Source organism: Misgurnus anguillicaudatus, chromosome 11 (assembly GCF_027580225.2).
Source record: "Misgurnus anguillicaudatus chromosome 11, ASM2758022v2, whole genome shotgun sequence".
NCBI lineage: Eukaryota > Metazoa > Chordata > Actinopteri > Cypriniformes > Cobitidae > Misgurnus > Misgurnus anguillicaudatus.
In genome coordinates this window covers 30206186-30232967 of record NC_073347.2, presented here as the reverse complement: position 1 = coordinate 30232967, position 26782 = coordinate 30206186, and the positions used below count along the sequence as shown (strand labels likewise).

General features: G+C 37.7%; 1 protein-coding gene across 4 annotated transcripts in view; it reads left to right on the top strand.

Annotated features, from left to right (window-relative positions):
* Positions 1-26782, top strand: part of mymx (myomixer) — a 71797-nt gene that overhangs the window by 5137 nt on the left and 39878 nt on the right. For all 4 annotated transcript variants that reach the window (XM_055170025.2, XM_055170026.2, XM_055170024.2 and 1 more), the window contains exons 3-11: positions 3938-4096; positions 13303-13449; positions 13986-14177; positions 15792-15875; positions 17491-17609; positions 17703-17817; positions 17972-18049; positions 18171-18286; positions 21191-21353. In XM_055170025.2, coding sequence (XP_055026000.2) covers positions 3938-4096; positions 13303-13449; positions 13986-14177; positions 15792-15875; positions 17491-17609; positions 17703-17817; positions 17972-18049; positions 18171-18286; positions 21191-21353 — 1173 coding nt within the window. The remainder of the gene's footprint in view (positions 1-3937; positions 4097-13302; positions 13450-13985; positions 14178-15791; positions 15876-17490; positions 17610-17702; positions 17818-17971; positions 18050-18170; positions 18287-21190; positions 21354-26782) is intronic.

Sequence of the window (26782 nt, the reverse complement as noted above, 5' to 3'; positions counted from 1 at the left end):
TTTACTTTTTAATACTGACCTGATACAATACAGATTTTGGCGGTAACTCTTTTTTTTAAATGGTGTTTATCGCGTTTTGGAACCAAACTCTTCAAATATAATTTCCATTTTGTTGTAAAAATGTGGAAATCACACAACTGCAGACCTCAGTATGCAGCAGAATTTTATTTTGTCCAGGATTTACCTCTTCAGCGGTGTGTGTTCAACCATAACCAGATGTATATAAGATAATAGGCTCTTGGAATTTAGGAAGTGATGTAAGTGGTGCAGTGGCCAAGCCTAAATGGCTTCTTATTTTAAGTGTTCAGTTGGGTTTAGAAGAGGAAAAAGAAACTTTTACAGACGTTTGGGGTTAACGCGAACAGAGGCCTTTAAAACGCCGGCCGGTCATTGATAGGCTTGCGGCTGTGGTCTTGGGCCACCTGCGAACGACGCTGTTGTCTGCATGCCGTAATGCACTTAAAACAAATGTTTACTCGCAACATTAAGGGAATACTCCACTCAAAACAAACAACCCTGAGTCACACGCCCATAGGCCAAGACTTGAGTCATCCCACGATCACCACCAAAACCGAGCGGGTCGGGAATCTTTCCTCACTGCAGCCATGTGGAAAACATGAGGTCATTACAGGATGGGAAGACACTCGGAAGAAGTGGACATGAACACGGCATGAGATGAGTTACTGAGACCTGTGGATGTTTACAGATTACTTTATAAGTATTCTTGACTTGGAGTAAAAGTATCTTTAAAGCAAGAAACAAAGTTATGTGCGATTATAAACTTTATCTTAAATGAAGTTTAAAATCTTTCTTGCAACATTTGTACATTAATTATTTTGTCGTCGTTTAAAACCTTACAAAGTTTGATTTGATTTCTTCTCAAAACAAAGATTTTCTTTCACAAATATGGCAAGATAACCTTTAATGCAAAATGTAGCAGTTGTTCAGAGGATGGTTTCATATTTATAGGTGAAAACAAGGCGAACATGCTGATATATTTTTGCAGTGTATTGTTTTTGTAACACACACACGATGATATGTTTATTTGTGATAGAGTAATTATGATGACGTGTGATGTAATGGTCCACCCTTTCCCACAGATGTTTCCTGACTTTTTCAGCAAGTTTAATTTCTTCTCGCCACCATTGTCAGACAATCTGCCATCCGTCTCACACATGTTTGATTGGTTACTGTTTTGCAAGTTGTATAATGAACTCTTAAAATTGCCAGTAGCAGCATTTCCATTACCCTTCAAATTGAAATGGCCAATTGAATATGCACCCAATGGAAACACGGCAATATGGCATATACAGGTCACTTGACGTGCGTAAAAGTCATATGATCATTATTTTGAATGCCGCTGCGTGTTTGCTTGGAGGACAAGAAAGAAAAGGGCTGAAGGGCCGAAACCGTCTACTTTCATATTATATAGTAGGTGAAAAGCAGTAGGCGAGGCGAGTAGTATGTCCAAATTCATAGTATTCGAAAAACAGTAGACGAAAAGTACCCGGATGACCTACTACTTCCGGCAATATCCCGAAGTGTTCATTCAATGGACGCTTCCTATCCCGTGATCACCGAGAGAGGAGTTATTCAACGAAGTAGACGAAAGAGGGGCGTTGTTTTATTCAAAAGTGCCTAAAAGCGGAAACGCAGCTCTATTCAAATGCAAAAACATATATCAAACAGCTGTCCCTTGTGGTTAAATTGCAGTAGTTTAATGTCATTCCAGTTAACGACTAACTTGTTGTTATGATAATGTATGTCACGTGATGTTTCAACATGGCGAATGTAGTACGTCCGAATTCATTCATACTATCCATATTCGTACTATATAGATCATGCTGTTTTAATGGTCATCGAATTCAGTGCCTACTGTCACAGTATGAGATTTCGGACGCAGCCGAGGTGTGTTTGACTTCATGTGGCGTTTCAAGATCTGACAAGCGCATGACATCAAAATACCGTGAAAACGATTTGTGAGTCGACTACTTTTTTGGATGACTTGGATAATCACGAGACAAAAAATAATGTTTTAGTCGCATAACACTGGTTAATTGAAACGCAGACATTTTCGCAGTCGTTTTTTATCAACATTTAGACAGTTTTTGCACAAATCGCAAACGCAGCTAGTGTCATGTTCTCTTCTTACTGAGGTGATTATCTGTATATTAATATTTTGTACAGCAAATGTTTGTAGCTTCAGTCAGTTCAGGGACTTTTGGGGTGGGCGGAGTCATAGACCACACCCCAATCACAAAGCACACATCACTAATTACCATTGCACAAACTTGGTGTTACTGATTTAAACAAACCCCTATACATTGGAATGCAACTAGTAATTAACACAGTCTCACGAAATTACGTACCATACATTTTTTTATTCTTTTTCGATTTCTGTGTTTTATTCGTGACTGTATCACGGATTTCTGTTTACATGTCATTGTCACGTATTGGTTACTCAACTGCTTTTTTCTATATTCAAACCATTGTCGCTTCGGTTTAGGGTTAGATTTGGTGTTTGCGTTAGGATGTCACTTTACGTATTGGTTTATACTATTTTTTCTGATATTTTTTAAACCATTGTCGCCTGGCTTTAGGGATTGGGTTTGGGTAAAAATGTCATTTTCTGTAAATCTAACCCTAAACCGAAGCGACAATAGCAGGAAAATAGGACAAAACAGTTAAGTAAGCAATACATGACAATAACACGTAAACAGATATTTGTGATACGATCACGAAAAAACGCGGAAAGTTGTGACACAGTATCACCAAAAAGAATAAAAAATGTTTGTGACTACGGTACGTAATTTCGTGAGACTGGGCTGTATACATCCTACCAGTTAATGCAATAACTGGGAGATTAACCATTACCCCAGTTAAAAACAATAATTTGTTTGATGAAATTCTATAGATTTAGGCCCAGTCCCAAATGGCGCACTTCATGTAACCTTGCAAATTCGGACACAAGGCCGTAGGGCGTCCCTTTGTCATTTTAGGTGTCAGAAAGGTGCTCGGCGGCCCCCTTTTTCTTGGATATGCGCCCTTGATGCACACTTTACAAGTAATCAATGCCTCGTTTCATCACAAAAGTGCTGATTTGTAGGAAGACTGTCTGTGCTTGGTTCCCATTTTTGGATGGGCTTAAACGCAGGGTGCATGATTTTTGAAAAACACTTTGGAAAAGGGAGTCAGACCGACTACCAAAACACACTTGTAGTCAATCAGCAGTAAGGGGCGTGTCTACAAACCAGTGATTTCAAATGTCAACATTGGCTTTCAGAGATCATGCACCCCGCCTTTGAATAAAGAAGAGTTTCAGGAAAGATAAACCCTTTAAATGTTCAAAGTGGGCCAGGGCTGTGTTCAGAGATTTTTAATCTAGAAGCATTAGTACGGCTTGTGTTTTGTCATTTCTTAATATTAATTCTGTGGATGATTTAGTACCAGCTGTATTTTCTAACACATAGTCATCGATGACATAATCACTGTGGGAATTTACTGTGGTTTTGTGGTCTCATGTCCCACTGGTCTTAAATGACCCTGTTTCTTGCCTGGACTTGTTTAGCAGATCTTCTGTTCTGTAAGCTTTTTATTCTCATATATAAACTCATGACATCACATTCGTCTCAGGACCACCAGCAGATACCTTCTTCAGCACGTGTGCACATCCACTTAACTATAGTAACCATGGATAGTTGGTTTTAAATGTAGTAATACCATGGTTAATTTTTGTAACAGGCAAACAAATAACTTTTTTATATTTTGATTTCACTGCACTATACAAAAGTCTACAAATAGTCATTAACGCTCAACACATGATGTCATGAAGCAAAGTGGTGCAAACTTTAAAAGCAATCATTGCGTTTTTACTTTGTCTGAAGTGTTACACGTTACTGTATAGTGCTGTAATAAGATGATATTTGCTCACACACAGACCCAGTTACTCAAAACCCAAACACGACAGGACGCGCTGAAGACAGGCAGTCCATCATATGAGCACGAAGACGTGTGTTTGGTTTCAAAGGTCTCAGCAGAGGAGATTGATCACAGCTTAACTCAACCGAGCGTCCTCTTTGACAGAGAGATCACTCAGGTATGATGCCTGGACTTCATCAATGATCCGATGATTTTATAAACAACAGACAGTTTATAGTTGTCAAGTAGTGAAATCAAATGTGTACTTTGCTTTTAAATACACTTCGTAGTGAATAGATGTCTTAAAATATTTCATTGCTTGCCATTATTTAGAAGAAAACTGTGACCCTGGACCCCAAAACCAGTCATAAGTCGCACGGGTGTATTTGTAGCAATTTTGTATGGGTCAAAATTTGTGATTTTATATGCCAAAAATCATCTTCCATAATGATATTTTGTAAATGTCCTACCGTAAATATATTAAAAATGTAATTATTATTAGTAATATAGGCCTATGTGTTGCAAGGATTTTGATTGGACAACTTTAAATGTGATTTTCTCAATATTTTGATTTTTAGCACCCTCCAGATTTTCAAATAGTTGTACATCGGCCAAATATTGCCCTATGCTAACAAACCATACATCAAGGAAAACTTTCATATGATGTACAGTATAAATCTTAATTAAAAAGATTACCCTTGTGACTGGTTTTGTGGTGCAGGGTCACAAATGTGTTTGCAATCTTTCACCACCTTGTCATACCTGTGCCTGCCAGGCACATTTGACCCCATAAATCGCAAAGATATTTTGCATATTAGCATTGTGACATTGTTAACTGACAAGATCATTCCTATTATCATTTTGCATTTGTTTTTCTTCATTTTGTATTCTTATTAAATTATTACATTGTTTTTACTTAGACTTTTCTTTATTCAAATCAGCATGCATTAGGGGAGAGCGGGGTAAGTTGTTACAGTTTTCACACTGTCTAACATTTACTGAGCACCATACATGACAATGGTATAAATCTCATACCAAATGAAAGAAGAAATTCTTGGGCACATATGTTGTATTCATTACATTTTCATATTTTATCTCATTACGGAGTTGTAGACTTGTGACAATTTGCCTTATCCAGTAAGTCACACTGTATTATCTAAAAAGAAGAACACAACTTAATTGTAATTATTGATTTAAATTTTTAAATTCAAACCAGAACTGGAAAAATTAACTCTAGGGATTTTCATGCTGCACTTAACCCTGGGTTATCTTTGTTCTAAACCCTGCTTTTAAACCTAAGTTAAAGATCGTTTTACACTTGTTATTTAGAAGCGGGGTTATCCCTGAAATTAACACAGGGTTATAAAACTCTGCTTGTAATTTAGAAGCGGGGTTATCCCTGAAATTAACCCAGGGTTATAAAACCCTGCTTGTAATTTAGAAGCGGGGTTATCCCTGAAACTAACCCAGGGTTATAAAACCCTGCTTGTGATTTAGAAGCGGGGTTATCCCTGAAACTAACCCAGGGTTATAAAACCCTGCGTGTGATTTAGAAGCTGGGTTATCCCCGAAATTAACCCAGGGTTATAAAACCCTGCTTGTAATTTATAAGCAGGGTTATCCCTGAAATTAACCCAGGGTTATAAAACTCTGCTTGTAATTTAGAAGCGGGGTTATCCCTGAAACTAACCCAGGGTTATAAAACCCTGGTTGTGATTTAGAAGCGGGGTTATCCCTGAAACTAACCCAGGGTTATAAAACCCTGCGTGTGATTTAGAAGCTGGGTTATCCCCGAAATTAACCCAGGGTTATAAAACCCTGCTTGTAATTTATAAGCGGGGTTTTTCCTGAAATTAGCCCAGGGTTATGAAACCCTGCTTGTAATTTAGAACGGGGTTATCCTTGAAATTAACCCAGGGTTATAAAACCCTGCTTGTAATTTAGAAGCGGGTTTATCCCTGAAATTAACCCAGGGTTATAAAACCCTGCTTGTAATTTAGAAGTGGGGTTATTCCTGAAATTAACCCAGGGTTATAAAACCCTGCTTGTAATTTAGAAGTGGGTTTATCCCTGAAATTAACCCAGGGTTATAAAACCCTGCTTGTAATTTATAAGCGGGGTTTTCCCTGAAATTAGCCCAGGGTTATGAAACCATGCTTGTAATTTAGAACGGGGTTATCCTTGAAATTAACCCAGGGTTATAAAACCCTGCTTGTAATTTAGAAGCGGATTTATCCCTGAAATTAACCCAGGGTTATAAAACCCTGCTTGTGATTTAGAAGCGGGGTTATCCCTGAAATTAACCCAGGGTTATAAAACCCTGCTTGTAATTTAGAAGCGGGGTTATCCCTGAAATTAACCCAAGGTTATAAAACCCTGCTTGTAATTTAGAAGCGGGGTTATCCTTGAAATTAACCCAGGGTTATAAAACCCTGCTTGTTATTTAGAAGCGGGGTTATCCCTGAAATTAACCCAGGGATATAAAACCCTGCTTGTAATTTAGAAGCGGGGTTATCCTTGAAATTAACCCAGGGTTATAAAACCCTGCTTGTTATTTAGAAGCGGGGTTATCCCTGAAATTAACCCAGGGATATAAAACCCTGCTTGTAATTTAGAAGCGGGGTTATCCTTGAAACAAAGCAGGGTTAGAATGTTATGACCACGATTAAACACAGCTGAAGCAGGGTTTCAGACACCTAACCTAGGGTTTAGGAAAGCACAGTGTGAAACGTCAGATTATTAATAGCCAGGGTTATCTCTTAACCCCTGGTTAAGTACAAACAGTGTGAAACAGATAATGCAGGATTCCGTTAACCCTGGGTTTAGAATAACCCGGGGATAACTATTTCCGGTGTGAAAAGCATGTGACGACTTGCCCCAAAGTCATTAAGACAACTTGCCCCAAACTGACATGTCTGCTAATGCTAAATCTCAGGGTTAGCTCAACATAGCAAGTTAGCTAAAGTGCAACCCAGTATCACGAAATTACGTACCTATAGTCACATAAATTTGTAAGTCTTTTCCGTGACACTGACACATTTTTCCGCCTTTTTACGTGAACGTATCACATATTTCTGTTTACGTGTCATTGTCAAGTATTTGTTACTCAACAGTAACAAATACTTTCTTTTCCTATTTTCTTACCATTGTTGCTTTGTTTTAGGGTTAGATTGACATAAAATGACATCCTTACCCAAACCCAACTGTAATGCCAAGTGACAGTGGATTAAAAATCAAAAAATATAAAAAAAATAAGTCATGAATAAAAGGTATAAACCAATATTTAAAGTCATCCTTATGCAAACACCAAATCTAACCCTAAACCAAAGTGACAATTTTTTGAAAATAGGACAAAACAGTTGAGTAACAAATATGTGATAATGACACATAAACAGAAATACGTGATATGTTCACGTAAAAAGGCGGAAAAACGTGCCAGTGTCACGGAAAAGACTCACAAATTTACGTGACAATAGGTACATAATTTAGTGATACAGGGTTGTAAAGTATCAAAAGACACGTTATTGTCTCCTCTATTTTGTGCAAAATAATAATTTTTAACATTCATACCTAACAAAGTTGTATTGCATAAAATGTAAAGTGCAATTTGATTACTTTTCAAGCCAGAAAATAAGAAAATTGTGCTAACGTCAGATTAGAGCAAATTTTGTAATGCAATGTATTGTAATGTAATGCAAATATTGCATTACATTTTGGGGAAATGTGCTTCATTATCATGTAAATAATCCTACAATGCCAAAAATCAGGTCCTAAAAATGCATTCTTTTTATTTATATTTTCTAAACGTGTTCTTGTAATTCAATCGAAAATACAAATTACTACTCGTCCTTAATATCTATCTTTAGGATTTAGTTTCGTCATTGCTATAAACAATAACATTTCTGTCTCTCTCCGGAGTGGTGGACCTGCTTTAGACGACTTTGATCTTTTCCAGATCGACCTCTGATGTCAAAAGTAGAGAATTGATTCAGCGCTTATATCGCTAATGTGGAAAATCACACCCGCGGTTGACAGAAATGAAAGCAATAGAGATAACAGTGGAAACAGAGCGTTCTGGCCCTATGACCCGGTCCTGAGCGTTTAGCTCAATCTTTCTGTCTGAAGTTGGAGGGCGGGCAGCACAGGGGAGCGGGAGAGGAGGGGAGGGCCACAAGAGGAGCAATTATTTTCAGATGAGATCATTGTTTGGCCCTGCCTGTTCACGCCTTAGGCCTTCTGAGACTAAACCGAGCCGCACAAGCGCTCGCGTTATCTCATCGCCACGCTTGCTCTGACAGGGGCATTTTTGGGGGGTATTTGCTTCATGACCACTGGACACAGCTGCTGTATTCGGCTCTGACCGTCAACAGTTTATCTACTAGTGAGATTTACTTTGCAAAGTAAAGTGGCCAGCAGGATGCATTGTTAATGTTAATAGGTTGAAAAACTGCTGAGGTTTATAATGCCATATGAGTGTTTTTACAGAAATGACCTTTATTTTACATGTCCTTTAAATGTCTAGTGACGTGTTGGGAAAAGCTTCTGTGTGTTTATGGTGATAAAAGCACCGACTAAAAGCACTCCTGAATCGAGTTTGTTCAGCATTACAGAGTTCAGGAAAGTGGAAATTGGCATTGGTTTAAATCATTTGAAGTACAAAGTTAAATTGAAGAGGTGAAAGTTATTGTACACTCCAACTTTCTTACATTTTTATAAGTGGTTTCCTATGAGACAGCAGTTAGGACATTTTGGGTGGTTTTTAAATGGTTATTTACAGGTCCAATAACAGATGCCAACCAAATTCTCTGAGACATTCCAGATATGGCTCTTTGAAAGAAGGTCTTTTGGAAAGTTTTGCTTGATTTATTGTTCGCCAGGTGAATTCATAAGCCTGCTCTTGAGTTGTGTTCAAATCAGGAAGTCAGAATTCCCAATGGAAAACCTACAGACCTCAGTTGCACTCAAAGCATTTATAGGTGTATTATTTCATCAATGCATTCGGTATAATTCAAAGACTATTGTTTTAAAAGGAAACGGAAGACACAGAGGCATTCGACTTCCCATATGAAGTCATCGTTTTCTCCGAAATCATCACTGTGGGGTAGGAGGGAGGCGATAGAGCTGTTTACACAGTCCTTGAAAATAGAAATACCTTTGAGGCTGTGGGAAAACCATTGAAAATAATGACAGATCTTTTATTAGAAATGACATCATATTATTTTTATCGCCACTCTAAAATCTTGCCAACAGTGTGGCGGTTTGTTATTTTATGTGATGTGTGTCTCTCTAGTCTGGTCCAGCAAATACAAGTGCGCTTTGAAGCGAGAGGTACTTGGGTATGAGGATTCATGATATCTTGTTATCTAGATTTTTGCCTCACTTACGTGATCTATGATTTTTCTGTTTTCTAACAATGCGCTATATAAAATAAAATTGATTTGCTTAAGTCAAAAGATTCATAAAGCAGTGGCGGCCAGTAGGGCTGAACGATATGGCCAAATTTTTTATCGCCGGAATACTTATAAATTTCGGTCGATGCGGTAGAAATCCGATAACGGAATGTTAAAAAAAGCCTTGGGATAAACTGCAAAGAATGCCCAAAATGAATGTCCGTACATAAAAAACTGCTATACAAATGAATTTATCAAGTCTACGAAGCCTTCTCTTATAAAACTATACTATAATATTTACAAAAATAAAAATTGTATAAATAAATTGATGTTCATTTTTTATTTGTATTTAGCCTTCATACAAAATTAAATGTAAACTCACTGTCAAAATAATCAGACTTTAGGGCTCACCTTTAATATTAATAAGGTTCATCTGAATGACATTAAGTGATTAATGTTGTAATGCAGGGGTCTCAAACTAATGGATCATTTTAATAACAAATTCTTCAGTCACAGTATTAACTTTCATAGTACCATCATTTTGAACAATTTGCTATTATAGTAATATGTGGAAAAATATTAATAAATAGTCTAAATGAAAGTGACCCTTAAACTTTTGAATGGTAGTAGCCTATTTAATGATAAATAAGATAGTTGGACAGAAACATTTATTTTAAAAGCTTTATTTGTAATTGAATAGCAAGCTACATAATCATACTGTGTTGAATATACTAGCAAACTACATCATATATACTAATAACGAGACCAATATCTGACTACATACTTTCATCTCTTGCACGTTTCTTTCCGACTTTTTAACACGTGAACCTGATTTTTCTCATCCGTATAGTTCAGTTTGCGTTGCATTACATCTCCTGTTCTCCCTCTATGGTGTCACCATTGAAAGCTGTGACTTGACGCGAACTAACCCCCGCACCTCCTTCTCGTATTCTGAGTGTCAGCTCTTCTCTGGGCGAACACCAGATTCATTGATCCGATCGCATTATAATAATGATATGATTTGACGCGAGGCACAGATGAGCGATTTAAATCCGATCAGGCATTATGTTTTTTGGAATGCGCGGCTCATGGTTGCTTAGCTGCGAAAGACGCCACGCGCACTGAAGGAAGAAGCGCGTTGACTGGCGCTTAACACTTGTTTTTAGACATGACATGTGAATGGCCACGGGACGCTGTAATGTATATCGAAATATCAGAAATGTGTTTAGAAGCCATATCACCGTTATTGAAAAAATATATACCGTGACATATATTGATATTGAATTATTGTTCAGCCCTAGCGGCCAGTGACTTCTTTTTTTGAGGGCGCTCGATGCGAAGTTCGTCACAACATGTATGTAGCCGTCATGTGTGTGGTTAGTCATTTCAAAATACGTGTTCTGCGCGTCGAGCGATCCTATGTGCATAACGTTTTTTTGTAAAAATAAGTACATGCTCCAGACACGTCTAAAAGGTTTATGATAAAAGAGATAATCTAATGCGTAATTATAGTTTACTTTTAAGGGAGTGTCTTGCGTGTATTTTGTGAACGTGAGCGTCTCTTTTATCATAAACGGTTTTGACGCATGTGCAGCAGGCACTTATTTGGACACAACACGTTATGCACATAGGATCACTCGACGCGCAAAACACATATTTTGAAAACACAAGCAACACACATGACACTCCGAACACTTATTTTGAATTTGCGCCCCTCGGATGAGCAGTCATAGACCACCACTGTCAAAAGTGTCAAATCCCAAAATTTCATGATATTCTTGTCCTTCCTTAACTTCCTTAAAGCCCCAGAAAATCGAAAAGGTCTGAATTAGAAATGCATCGATATATCAGTCAATAATCGAATTGGACGATAAAAGCAATTTTCAGCCGATAGTCATGGCTGATATAACCTTTTATTCATTTAGTTAACTAGTGGTATACACTGATAAAAAATAAACATTAATGGCATTAACCAAAACACTTTCTTGTCATATTAAGAACACTGTCATTGCTGCTGTTATACTTGGGACGTTGTTGCTGATTTTTTTTTTACAGCGATCAGCTGTAAAATGTTTTGTTCCTGCTCGATTTTCGTTGGCTTCGATTAAAATAATGGAAAGTTTTTCATAAGATCCCCTGGGGTCAATGTGTTAGCATGACAGAAGCTTAATGCTGTGGGGAGAACAAGCAACAGCCGACATTTTCCTTCGTCCGAGTGCCTCTCATGTAAATTATTCGATTTTAATGGCTTAAGTTTCTTCACCGCCACAGAAAACCACCACAGGTTTATCAACCCTACTGAAAAATCCAGCTAAAACCAGCATAAGCTGGTAGCTGGTTTTAGTTGGTTTTAGATGGTTTAAGGTGGTTTATGCTGGTCCTCCCAGCCTGACAAAGCTGGTCATGCTGGTGAGCCAGCTGGTATTCCAGCATGACCAGCTAACTCCAGCTAGACCAGCTTAAAATGTGACCAAAACACACCTAGACCAGCTTACTACACCAGCAAAACCAGCTTCCTACACCAGCAAAACCAGTTAAAACCAAGCTGGGGACCAGCTAAAACCAGCCAACCAGCTTATGCTGGTCTTAGCTGGATTTTTCAGTAGGGAATGCCATCAAAAGTATTATTTTGTTTTTGTTTGTTTGTTGATCATGAAGTACAAAGTAGATGAGGAAAACTAGGATTTTGTTTGTATTCAGAGTGCCGCCATTATTGTTTACAATGCTTGGAATGGTGCGCCTTGATTTTTTGAGCGGATTTATTGCATTCTGCAGAAAAGAAGTAGTGTCGTTTATCGCGTTTTGGGAAAAAAGGGAGAAAAGATGACAGAATAACACGGCGGATATTTGATTTTGCGTAAATTTAAGAATTGACTTTTTAATACTGACCTGATACAATACTGATTTTGGCGGAAACTATAAAAAAAGACGTTTATCGCGTTTTGGAACCAAACTCTTCAAATAATCGGCTATTTGTATCGGTGGAAAAATTTTATATTGGTGCATCTCAACAAGTCACAATATTTCAGAATAATTTGTTTTTGATCACAAACATTATGGGACGGAGTAAAATATTTGTTCACTTTCCTAACCGCGAGTACAGGTTACAGTACTAATGATGCCTGCCATAAAAAGCATGTCTAATTTTCCTAGGCTGTCTCCTTACATTTCGCCCAGTATTCTAAGACGTATGTTAGTTTTATTGGGTTTGGAGATTGTATCCGAACCATGTGATTAGTCTTTATTCTAGAAGAAATGACAACTTCACTTAGCGGTCTTTGCAAACGTTGTGATGTGGGTGGGCTTTTTGAAGATTGCCAGTGGTTATACATTGTGTTCATACCAAATAAACATGTCCTAGATCTATTTCGACTTGGCCACCTGTTTCCTATTCACACAATGTGAGCGTAGCCAGAAATGCTTTTTTCGTGCTCCGGCCAAAATAAACTTTTGTGCATAACATTGATATTCGAGAAACAGTGAGCAGTCTCCTTATGATATTTCTGAAGTATTGCTGTAAGTCAAGCGAGCACGTAATTGCTGTATTCTTTGAAATTCACGTAATAACAGCCGAGATTCACTTGATGTAGAGAAGGACGTTCGCTTTACACCATAAAGTGCCTTTACAATCTGTTTGCTCAATATTGTGTTTCCAGAGAGTACCTAAGTGAGCGTAAAATGGTCCTTAAGTGTCTCAATGTGCGTTCATGCTTCTGAATGAACAATAAAATCCAAAGCAAACAGTAAAAGGATGAAACTCATTTACTAACATCCTGATTTGTAATTTTCTGCCATTGGTTTTGGATCATTTCTCCCATAATGATTTTTTCAGGTACACAAGTAAGTATGTTTTTAGTATTACTTTAACAGTCCCGCTGCTAAGTGACAAATAAATCTGTACTACAATCTCCTAAGGCCACGTTCAGTTGTGAAGGTTGTGATGTTTTATGATTTGAAAGATATTAAAGGAATCATCATCTGTTGTGTCCTACAGGCTGAAACATGGATCAGAGGACGATTACGAGACCTGAGAGACAGCGGTAATGTCCAGAGATGTCTTCTGAAGGACTGGGACGAAGCACATCAAACCCTCCAGAGAGATTTAAAAGACTTTGAGAACACACTCATACGGCTTAACCAGGTGAGACTGACACAAGAGAGGAATCATCTTCATTAGGATATTAAAAGATTCATGAATCATATTTGAACTTTAACAGGTTTGAACATGCAGAGTTCGTCTGGCAAAAATTAAGGACTTCATTCCTATTGCAAATAAATGGCAAAACATTTACAAATTGTTATGGTAACGTCTTTTTAATGCTGAATAATCAAAACAGTTATCAAAATCAACGTTTCAACAAGACAAGAAAGCTTTTAGCGAGTCACAAATCCTTTCCCATGCCATGTTTTTCCCAGCACAAATGCTAAATTTGTCTTTTGGCCTTCTTGAATGGGGTCATTTGAAAATAGCAGATAATTAGCCTCTCCTGACATGACTCTCTCTCTCTGGTGGTTTGCCGAACCGGAATTCCAGTCATTTTCTGACAGTGAGAATGAGGCGCTGGGTGCGTTTCAAGTCTCCGATAATACGATTAAGATGTTGTTATAGTGGAACGTAAATGGCCAGGCTGTTTTTGGTAGCTCCACACGCTCATCTGCTTCTGAATGTTTACGCAGATGGGCGAGCCATTGATGTGCAAGGTTAACCCGACCTCCGACTTGGTTAAGAAGAGACTGGCTCATCTCCACGACCAGTGGAGCGCGCTCAAGCAGACAACTGCCAATCAAATCAAGGCGATGGGCGGAGCTAAGAGTCTGCAGGAGTTTAATATGAAGGTGGACCGTCTGGAGGCTTGGATCAAAGAGAAGGTTAAAAATCAAGTGATGATGGGTCACTGTTATTTTAAGGTTTAAATTAAAGGTGCCGTAGAATGTAAAACCATATTTACCTAGGCATAGATATACACTCACTTAAAGGATTATTAGGAACACCTGTTCAATTTCTCATTAATGCAATTATCTAATCAACCAATCACATGGCAGTTGCTTCAATGCATTTAGGGGTGTGGTCTTGGTTAAGACAATCTCCTGAACTCCAAACTGAATGTCAGAATGGTAAAGAAAGGTGATTTAAGCAATTTCGAGTGTGGTATGGTTCATGGATCTGCTCAGTTACTGGGATTTTCAGGCACAACCATTTCTAGGGTTTACAAAGAATGGTGTGAAAAGAAAAAAACATCCAGTATGTGGCAGTCCTGTGTGCAATAATGCCTTGTTGATGCTAGAGGTTAGAGGAGAATGGCCCGACTGATTCAAGCTGATAGAAGAGCAACTTTGACTGAAATAACCACTCGTTACAACCGAGGTATGCAGCAAAGCATTTGTGAAGCCACAACACGCACAACCTTGAGGCGAATGGGCTACAACAGCAGAAGACCCCACCTGGTACCACTCATCTCCACTACAAATAGGAAAAAGAGGCTACAATTTGCACAAGCTCACCAAAATTGGACAGTTGAAGAAAAATGTTGCCTGGTCTGATGGGTCTCGATTTCTGTTGAGACATTCAGATGGTAGAGTCGGAATTTGGTGTAAACAAAATGAGAACATAAATGCCATGGCCTAACTGAGCATTGTTTCTGACCATGTCCATCCCTTTATGACCACCATGTACGCATTCTCTGATGGCTACTTCCAGCAGTATAATGCACCATGTCACAAAGCTCGAATCATTTCAAATTGGTTTCTTGCACATGACAATGAGTTCACTGTACTAAAATGGCCCCCACAGTCACCAGATCTCAACCCATCCCACAAATTCTCGGGGCAGCCGCATATGTCGAAATTTCAGTCAAAACCGTTCTCTTTCATAATAAACAATCTGAAAACAGGGCTTTAAGTGTAAAATACCGAATTTGTCCTTTAACATTTTGCAAGTCCATAATAATAAACCATTTCTTTTTAAAGGCAAATCTTAGGGTTATAAATGGACATGTAAAACTGTCTCTAGATCATTTTTTGCACTTGATAAAGCCTCATACCTTCTATGTAGATATCAGAGAACAATTTACATATTATTTTAATGCATTCTTTGGCACCTTTAATGTAAATCCTCCAGACATACAGTATGTTTTTAATGAAGTGGTTATATTTATTCTTGATTTATTCTCAGATAGATGTCAGAAAATAGGTTATAAAATACCTTACCATCAACTTTATATTTTAATTTTGTTTATCAAATAATATTTTTAAATGTGTGTTTTGGACACACAGTGACACATTTTAAAATGCTAACCTGAATAATATTGCTTGTTTTCATTCTCTCATTAATCTCAGACTGTATTGACTCTGTGTTATGTAAGAAGTCTGTTCTGTTTTAAATCTCACCATGGTAGCCAGACTCATTTACAACAACAGTAGCAATATTCAAAGAAAACAATCTACAACAATTCGTAGCCGTAAAGCTTTTATACGTGTCAACAGGAAGAGGAACAATCGTTGGCTAACATCCTTGGGGAAAACATTGACAAGATGCAGCTTACCAGGAAGATCTTAGATTTGAAACAGGTGCGTGCTTTTAAACAACACTTCTCAGCAGGTCTTAATTCTCACTACCTTTCTGATAATAGAAAATAGATGTTTCCATTGATTGAACAAAATCAGTTCTTGACTTACAGTCTATCGTTTTATGTGACCCTGGAGCACAAAACCAGTTATAATGGTCAATTAAAAAAAGCTTACCATTAATGTATGGTTTGTTAGATTAGGACAATATTTGGCCGGGATACAACTATTTGAAAATTTGGAATCTGAAAAATTGAGAAAATCACCTTTAAAGTTGTCCAGATATAGTCCTTAGCAAAACACATTATATTCACACAAACTTATATTATCATCATATATAAATATATATTTTATATATTTACAGTAGGAAATTTGCACTTAAAATTCCCGTAATTTGATTGTGAAATTCACGTCATTTGCACATGATATTCGAATCATTTGCATGTCCTTCCAGAAAAACACTGAGTTTTTTTGTGATTGTTTATGCAATGAAATTGCAGGAACTTGCAAAAACTGTTTGCAGCTTTTGCAGCTTTTGATTGATGTACACGTCACTTAACATTTCCATGGAAACAGGGGACATGGCTGCGCTTGTGTGAAGTAAATGCAACATTTTTCAACTTTCTGCTAAGATATATGTGATTTTTGCTACGAAAATTTGGGGATTATGAAATCATGCAAGCCCCGCATATTTTGCGCACAGAAATCTGCAATTTATGCTGCTAATGTGCGACAAATTTGAAAATATCCGGACTTTGGCTGATTATGCGTTAAATCATGCGTTGCATAATCTCGTTTTTTCTGGTTTATATAGCTAAAATTGAGTAAAGAGCTTTTTTAAAACTTACCAGATTGTCCGACCTCTTTGCTCACTTTATTTCAAGGAAGATTCTTATTATTTCTGTTTGTACCGCTCCTGGTGTCCACATACATCCACAATGATTTTGTCCTCCATTGTTGTTTCATATTTTTGCCTCAGCTTGCTATGTCATAATCACTTCACTACTAGAGCAAGCTTGTGATTGGTTGATGTGGCGCAAATATCTGCCAAAGTATAGATATTTCAATTTGCACGTATCACGCGCAATGCCCGTCAAATGGCCAAAACGCTAAATTTGCACTGCGTCATTTGCATGAAATGCACCATTCGCGCCGCCTCATTCACGAATCGCGTCACAGGAGGTCTATTGAGTCTTTGCATTAACTTAACATGTAAATCACTCTCGCTTGATACTCCGTACTACGTTTTTTTTCTTTTCTCAATTTTTGCCATGTCACACCATATGACAGATATGGTTTATTTCTCAACTATTCAAATGCAGATATCGGATACGAGTTGCTTTTTAAAAGATAAGCGGGTCATAAAAAACAGATATAGTCAACAAATTGAACATCAAGACTTATTTACAGGTATCGCTAAGTGGACATTATGTACTGAATTTGTATAAAGATCTTCAGGTTTTCTCTTGCTATGGAAACCAGTTGTACTTTTAGTATAATGAATAATAGACTGATGCCAAAAAATGTGATTCTATAAGCAGATAAACTACGGTTGAGTTAAAGTTAAGATCACTGCAGCTCAAAAAAAAAAAAAATGTTTGCTTTGACTGTCTCTCAGGATGAACAGCTGTATCGTAATCTACATGAGGAGATCAATCATATGGCCCTCAGGCTTGAAAAACAGGGGAAGACGGACGCAAAGACCATCTCCACGCGAAGAAAACACATCAATAAAATGTAAGTACATTTAATAAAACAACCTAAACATGAACACACCCTATATATACACATGCTATTCATTCATGACACTTGTCTTTGTCAACTTCCCAGGTGGCTGAAAGCTCAGTCCCACTTGAAGGACTATCATGCGAATCTTCAGCTGGCTCTTGAAGTTTCCTCCTTCTACCAGCAGGCCGATAACGTTATCTGTTCCATCAACACCATGGTACTTATTTATTTTTCTTCCATAGTTACATAAACATTGCTATTTATGTTCAGAAACTACACCATTGTGCATGAGTTTATACCACATCCATGTATGCTTATATGCTGTTGTAATCTAAAAATATTATTTATTGGGTGCTGTCCTTTTCATTCAGAGTAAAAGCCTCTCCCGAAGCAATGGTCCGGAAAACAGCCGAGCCGGCGAGATTCGGGACATTGCCAGCCAAATCATGGTGTGTGATTCATATCCCATTACAGTTTTGAACACAGCCTCTGACCTCTCGCAGTCCAAATCTCCGTCAAACACCCTCCTGACCACTGTTTGTTTTCCTGTCCGTCCTGTTTTTGTCTCAGATGCTGGATGTAACCGTGTCTCAGCTCTCAAACTTACACCCGGCGCTGGCGGCCAGGGTCACACAGAAGCAGAGCGAGATGAAAGAGTGCTGGGCCGTCCTCCAGAAGACTGTCAGGTACTTCAAGTTTCTAGAATTATATACCGCATAAACCCCTACGGTGTCCTTGTGGGGTCACAAGCCATTTACCTCCTTAATGGGCAAACAGCGGGTTTTCTACAGGACTCGAGGCTCTTTCCACTGCTTTGTTTTTGTTGTATTTGTGTTTCTCACCACCAACCGCACGAGGCACAGCCAGGGAAACCGCTTCCAAATGACAATTAGATGCATATAAAAGATTTGTGTTTAGTTTCATAATGTCAGCAATTACTAATCGAAATATTTTCCGATGATTGTAATGCTTTGAAATACAAGACTCCAAATGTGCTTTTTGATTTTGTTGGTAATAGACGCTTTTGTTATGTTTGCTCTAATTCATTGAAGTCACTAAATATGACTTTAGGCTAGTTTAGCACCATCTAAAGCTACTGCATATGTTTACTGCTGCAATCACAGGAATTTATTTCTTTTCTTAAATGTATAAGCGTTTATTTAAACAATGCAGAACATGTGTTGAACACAAGCAGCGTGCTTTGTTTGATGAAAATCTAATAAAAGATCACAGCCAAGCTGAATCAGGGGTAATTTAATGACATCATGGTATGTTCACTCATAACAAGTTCATCATAATTTAAAAACTTCTGTATTTGAGAGCACTTTTAAGATGTGTTGTATTTCAAGCAGACATGGTCAAAGGTCATAGGTGGGTTTTAGGTTTATAGAATATTTATGACTAAAGTCAGGTTGTCAACTCTTTTATACAGTCGCCATCCAAAGTTGCGGATTAAACTTATGCGCAAAACTGGAATATCGCATAAAACATTTGCGAATAAAGCACCGTCAACTGCATCAAAAAGCACAAATATGTAACTTCCTCATAAACTTGCGCCAAATGTCAAAAAGAAAAATGTTATTATTCGTCTATAATAAATTGCTAGCTTGCGTACCAGACGCGCAGACGAAACGCAATAAACGCGATTATGTAATCTTGCATTCAAAGATGGAAGCCTGCTGTTTGGGAACATAGTTGCAACTTTGATGACACTCTTTGGATAAGACATTTCAGAATTACCAAATCGACTTTTGATGCGCATTAATACGTTTATTCGGTAAATGTGTTTACATCGCAACTTATGCCTATTTATCCGAATCAGTTTTTTATGTGCATTGCTAAAATTAATGCACATCTTAGCGTTTCCATCCAGCTTTTTTATGCATACCCCGAAATGTGCATAACATTTTTTGGATGTAAACATGCCTAGTGTAATTTCCATTTTTCAGAGCACTATTAATTATTGACACAATATCACTTGGTATAAACTCGAATGACACGGCACAGGTTTTTAATAAAGTCAATAAAGGAAATTCCTACAGAACATTACTGAAGTTAAGCTTTAATTTCATAGTTTTGCTACAGTAGGGCATTACTAATTCGTATGGATGCACCGATATCCTATAATCGGTATTGGCAGATAAAAGCATTTTTTGGACATAAAACAGCCAATGATATGGACAGATTATATCCTGTCAGTCAAAAGGGATGGAAAAAATGCATCAGAACTTATTTTGAATTGGATTTCAATGACAACAATTTGTACTTTTAGGATTTCACAACATAATACTTTGAAACAATAAGTAAAAAGCAAAACTATCGGTATCTATCGGTATCAGTAGATGTTATTCTATTTAATCAAATATCGGTATCGGCATAATTTTTTTTATTGGTGACGACAACAAAATTGCAGTTTGTACGCTTTGCCCTTCTAGGATTTTATGGCATAATATTTTAAAACAAGAAGTAAAAAGCAAAACTATCGGTATCTATCGGTATCAGTAGATGTTATTCTATTTAATCAAATATCGTATCGGCATAAAATTTTTGTATTGGTGACGACAACAAAATTGCAGTTTGTACGCTTTGCTCTTCTAGGATTTTATGGCATAATATTTTAAAACAAGAAGTAAAAAGCAAACCTATCGGTATCTATCGGTATCAGTAGATGTTATTCTATTTAATCAAATATCGGTATCGGCATAAAAATTTTGTATTGGTGACGACAACAAAATTGCAGTTTGTACGCTTTGCTCTTCTAGAATTTTATGGCATAATACTTTAAAACAAGAAGTAAAAATCAAAACTATCGGTATCTATCAGTATCAGTAGATGTTATTCTATTTAATCAAATATCGTATCGGCATAAATTTTTTGTATTGGTGACGACAACAAAATTGCAGTTTGTACGCTTTGCCCTTCTAGGATTTTATGGCATAATATTTTAAAACAAGAAGTAAAAAGCAAAACTATTGGTATCTATCGGTATCAGTAGATGTTATTCTATTTAATCAAATATCGGTATCGGCATAACATTTTTGTATTGGTGACGACAACAAAATTGCAGTTTGTACGCTTTGCTCTTCTAGAATTTTATGACATAATACTTTAAAACAAGAAATAATAACTATCGGTATCAGTAGATGTCATTCTAAGTAATCATATATTGGCATCTGCAATCGAAATTTTGTATCGGTGCATCCCTATTGTTCTCACTTTGGGAAAGAAGTTTAAACACATGTTTTAAGTGCTAGTTTGTTCTATGGATGTAAATACATCAGATCATGCAGTCCAGTACAGTCAGTCCTCCCTGGAATCTGGTTATTCCCACGTGTATATTTATTTTAAAACATGACGTTATGCATTTCGCCATTGATCTTCGTAGCTTTGAACTGAAAAGTTGGCTAATTCCAGAAGTTGCGAGCAGCAGATGTGCAACAGCAGATGTGCAATCATCAATTATACTGTTATATATAACAAACAACGAATGCGTATCATCCACGTATTCAGAATCAGTGATCAAGCTTCTGTGTTCGTGGCTTCAGTCTTTAAAACAGCTGGCGGGGTTTTGATGGTGTTTGTGTTTGTAGGAATGAAAAGGCGACTCAGTTGGCCTCAAACTCCTCATTAACCAGGGAAGGCAGTGACCCCCAAACCCCAAGCCAAGAGTCGCCCGGCAGCGTGGGAACAGACCCAGGCCGAATTATGGGAAAAGAAGTGAAAGAAGAACACAATCGCCTGAAGGGGTTTACGGTATGTAGCTTTGCTTTATGGTCAAATGTTACCTTGCACAAAGTCTTTCTTCTACCTGGTTTTTCTTGTCAAGTCAAACTGACATAAAGACCCTGTCCATATACGATTCAAGTAAACATTCATACAATTAAAAAGCCAAAGCGGCTTATAAGAATATGGCCACACATAAACACTCGCTGCAGTCCAAAGCTGATGGTGTAATTTTCTTCATTAATTTTGATTGATTTTCTCACTACGATCTCGACAGCAAAACATGGCTCCTCTGTTTCTGCTGGTTGGTCTGGATACGATGCAGACGAGTTGATTTCTTTTATTTACTTTATTTTATGACATCCTTTCTATCCAACAAAGCCCTGTTGTCTCTGATATGGCACTCTTACGGTTTTATTGACCCTGGCAGGACAGATCCAGACGTTTTCACGGGGCGCGGCGTGCTGGGATTGTGTGGTGAGCGCAGAATGAGGAGCCAGAACAAACATTATTCTCTCTTAATACTCCCAAATCTCAAAAGTTTTCATATCCGCTGGCATTATGGCTGAAATAACATCTTTTGGACTTACCATAGCGGCAGAAAGCGCTCATTGGATTAATAAAGCAGTAACGTAAACCATATTATGGTCAATTAACATTGAAGAGAAGTTTCAGTGTGTGCCGTCCGCGTGTTTATCCTGGATTTATTTCTGGACATTATTAAACATACATGTTCTCAGTTACTTTACATTACATGGACTTTCAGAAATTAATGCTGCTGAAACCAGCATAATTCATATAGTTATATTTCTGTTATGCCATAGGTTTGATTAGTTTATTATTCTAAAATAAGGAAAAAAATTACAGTATTTGTTCAGTATTTCAAATATTGTAATTGCCAAACTGTTTGGGGGGAAGCCAGCATACGCACACAGTCGAATGCACTGCTTCGCAAAGCATACTTTATTTGACTCAAACTCATACAGTATGTAGACGTTGAACGCATGCAGTACCTCTCATGGCCTACAGGATTCCCTAAGAAGCAGTTAACTCTTTCCCCACCATTGACGAGTTATCTCATTTGCCTGAAAAAACGTATTCCTGATGACTTTTTATGGTAATCTGTAATATGGCGGTTATCCACTAGATTGCGCACCTACCCAATTTATTAAAAATAAAACTGAAGCAAAAATTATTTGTTAGTTTTACAATAGTTAGTTTGATAATCGTTCTGAATCTGATTTCTAAAAAAATTCCTTCACAAAAATGTAATTATTTTAGCTTTTTGTTCAAAAAATTTTATTTTTAAAGAAAAATACCCATATTTAAGTGTTTATAAACAAAGAAAAAAAATAAAGATATGATGAAACAGTTTTTTTCCACTTTTTGTTTGTTTATTGTTTGTTTGAAAGCAGAGGGTGGTTTTTTCATTTGATATATTTGTATGGTTATATATTTTTAGGCATTTTGTGAAACTTTTTTGAAAATAACAAAAAATGCTGGCGGGTAACTTTAAAAAAAAGGCTGGCGGGGAATGAGTTAAGTGGGTCAAAAGGAGTGATGCCACAAGTTAAAACTCATGTAAATATCTTTGTACTCTTTCATGGTACAGTTGTATAAATGAGGGTACTTCCTGACCTCTTCGCACAATCTCTCAAATATTTTTTCCGGTTCGTTTTGTTTATGCAGTTTTTCATCGACTAGCTTGTGAATCGAATTTTGGATAAAAAAAAATGCGCATGTGTGACTTATTCTGATAATGAAATTTGCATTACGCCTAAAAAGTGAACTTGACTTGCCGTGGGTTCACACCAGCCGTGTTTGAGGCATCAAATTCACGTCTACCTTGTCTAGTTTGCCGCTTGAACATTTTGAGTTTACTTACTTCATTCGCGCGTTAAAGCCGCGGGTGAAATTCTAGTCATCGAGACATTAATGCGGAAAATTGCGTCATGGGAGGGGCTACTGCGACTCCACCCGCATCCTGTAATCACGTCATTATTAGAGCAAGCTCCTGATTGGTTAACGCGGCGTGTTTTTCCACCAAAGTTCACATTTTTCAACTCGCATGTTTTCCGCGACAACGCTCAATTCGCGCGAACTAGACGTACGAATGAGGCGGAATCCCATCTACCGCGTTGCGCTAAACGCCTCATTCGCACCGCGAGACCTCCAGGCGTGCGTCAGCGCATCTTTACATTGACTTAACATTGAAATCACTCGAGTTTGATGCCTCTACCATAACTGGTGTGAACGCAGCATTACGCCTTACTGTTTCAGCCATGTGTGTCATATCATTTCTAGTTTACTTCTTGGTTGGAAAACAGAAGCTAACTGTAGCTTAACTTCAAATGTAGTCTTTATATCAAGTGTTTCCCAGGCTTTGTATTGTTGGTACATCTGTGAGCGTCATATCAGATTTAAACAAAGGCTGCTTATATCTGCAGCGGTAGCCTGGGTCACCTAGGTGCAGCGTCTATGTGAGCTGTGCTCATTACACTTTATACAGACTTTTACTGGGATACAGTGAACCCACAAATCTCCAAGACTAGAAGAATGCCAGATTCTGCCATCAGCCCAGACTCCACCCACAGGGGTGTTGACATAATAATGGTATTTTAAGGTCGAGATGTACAGGCAGCAGCTGTCGGAGATGGACATCCCTGGAAATGACACTCAGACGAACATGATGATGGATGTGTCCTCGTTCACACAATAGCCTGACTCAGCTTAGGCCAGAAACATGCTATACACAATTACACAGATGCCATTGGATGACCAGCGTGCAAATCTTGACTTAATGTGTCAAGGGGGCGATAGAGTTACCTTCAAATGTCTGTGTCAGTAAAACGTGTTGTTGTGCAAGTAGCTAAGTTGCTTAGCCAGATTCCCCTCAAAACCTAGAAGAAGAGAGTTAATATCTGCTATAGCAATATCTGTATATTATATGTATATAAAGCTTGCATAGTCAAACCTTTTAACCACCAGATTCATCAGTTTCTTTCTTAACGGGTGCCCAATCGTGTACTTGCCCTGATATTTATACACATAGTGAGGGCCAGCATGTTGCTTATGATGTGTGTTTGGATGAGGGTGTGTAGCCAGGCCTCTTGTCCAGTGACGTGAGGGCCGTTTCTCCTGCTAATGGATCCCAGATGTGTCAGACACACACTCCATATGGAGCTCTTGGCTGACATCACTCCACAACTTTACACTAAAACAAAAGTCTTGAACGAGAGAGAGAAAGAGAGGTGATGGAATACAGAACAAATCTCAAGTGTTAATTGATATCAGCGCTGGGAACAGAAAGGGCACAGGAAACAGCGGTCTGGAATGACTAACTAAAATTATTTAATGGCTCTTAAGAATACTCGATTTTAAAAAGTAATCACTTTCCAAGTAACAAGCGTCTTTTTTCAGCCCTAGTAGAGCTGGAAAGCTGCAACTACTTTTGACGTGACAAAAGGATTGTTGTTTTAACTTAAAGGCTGGACTTCTGTCACGAGAGCGACCATTTTGAGCGTTGCATTGTCCCCTATTCCTATGGTGCTTCACAATATGCTTCCTTGTCTTCTCGCTTCTACGTCCTACATCCTATGACCCGGAAACCGATCGCACTCTGCCATCTTGTAGGACATCTCAATTCTTTAATTTCACCGCGTGGAGGCGAGGAACGAGGAGTTAGGAGGCTTTCTGAGGAGTCATGAGCGATGATACACAAATGTATCCTATGCGGAAGTGTTATGGATTGTTTAAACCTGACGCACGTATAAATCCTCACGTCTTTAAACACCAATAAATGTTGGTATTAATCATTAAATTATTGTAAATGTAGACTCGTTTCAGACAGAATATTTAATATTTATGTATAAACCACCAATCTATATAAATGATCAGTGGTATAAACACATATGAAGAGTTGAAGTTTTATCTTGTCACACATGAAGAGAATTTCGGTAAAAATGTTTTTTCTATACCAAGAAAGTGGCAAGATAAAAACCACTATTTTTTGTTACAAACTTTTATATAGCATTGTTAGGTTATAGTAACGTAAAAAATGTAAATCCATTATGTAGCCCCTTACGGAACGGCTGAAATTCCACAAGTGGGCGTATTGTTTCTCAGACGTTGCACAATAAACGTGGCATCCGAATATGTTTATTATAAATCGTGAATGAAAAGTGAGATTAGAACGAATTTCTGTTAGTGAACTAATTGTATACACTATTTATATCGTAATTCGGTCAGAAACGTCAAGATTGTGAGATGAACAAATCGTTTTGGATTAAATGGCTTGTCTATTCCATTTCCTTGGACTTTTGGGGATTTATGAACAATTTGTTTTGGACAATTTCACCGAAGCGGATAAAGGGAAGATTTTGAACGTAAGTAAATATCCTAAATCGGCGCCGCCCGGTTCTGGTAACTAACAACTAGATTACATTTTTATGACTGCTAAAAATCATATTATGCTTTGTGTGTGCGCTCAATAGAATACCGAAAATCTAAGCTTTACAACGATGTGCCGCATATTTTGAAGATTTAATGCTTCAAAGTTACAATGAGGTAATGCAGCCTCACGTGCAAGGGAGGGGGTGAACCGTGTACGGCACAGTGCTCCTTATCAGGTTAATTTCCAAAATTTATTATAAAACGGAATATTTTTTCCCGCAAAATGCAATAAATCCATTACAAGTTTTTTTTTTTCAAAATGCTATAAATCTATTGAATCAATATATAAATGTGCGTTCATCTTTGCCATGTTATATTTATTTAGTTGACTACTTGTATACACTGATAAAACAACATTAATGGCATTAATCAAAACACTTACTTTGCCATATTAATAACACTGTCATTGCTGCTGTCATCCTTCGGAAGTCGTCGCTGAACTTTTTTGACTGCTATCTGCTTTAAAATGTTTTGGTCCAGCTCGATTTTCGTTGACTTTGAATAAAATAATGAAACGTTTTTTATAAGATCCCCTGGGGTCGATGTGTTAGCATGACAGAAGCTTGATGCTGTCGTGTGAGAACAAGCAACAGCCAGCATTTTTCCTTCGGCCGAATGCCTCCCATGTAAATTATTCGATTTTATGGCTTACGTTTCTTCCCCGCCACAGAAAACCACAACAGGTTTATCAAAGCAATCAAAATTACTATTTTGTTTGTTTGTTGATAACAAAGTACAAAGTAGATGAGAAAAACTAGGATTCCTTGTGTATTCAGAGCGCCGCCATTATTGTTTACAATGCGTGGAATGGTGCGCTGTGATTGGTTAAATGTATTTATTGGGGTTTGGAAAAAAGGGAGAAATATGACAGAATAATCAGATTTTGTGTAAAATGAAAAATTGACTTTTTAACACTGACCTGATACAATACAGATTTTAGCGGAAACTGATACAAAAGGCATTTATTGCGTTTTGGAACTAAACTCTTCATATTAATTTAACAGCAC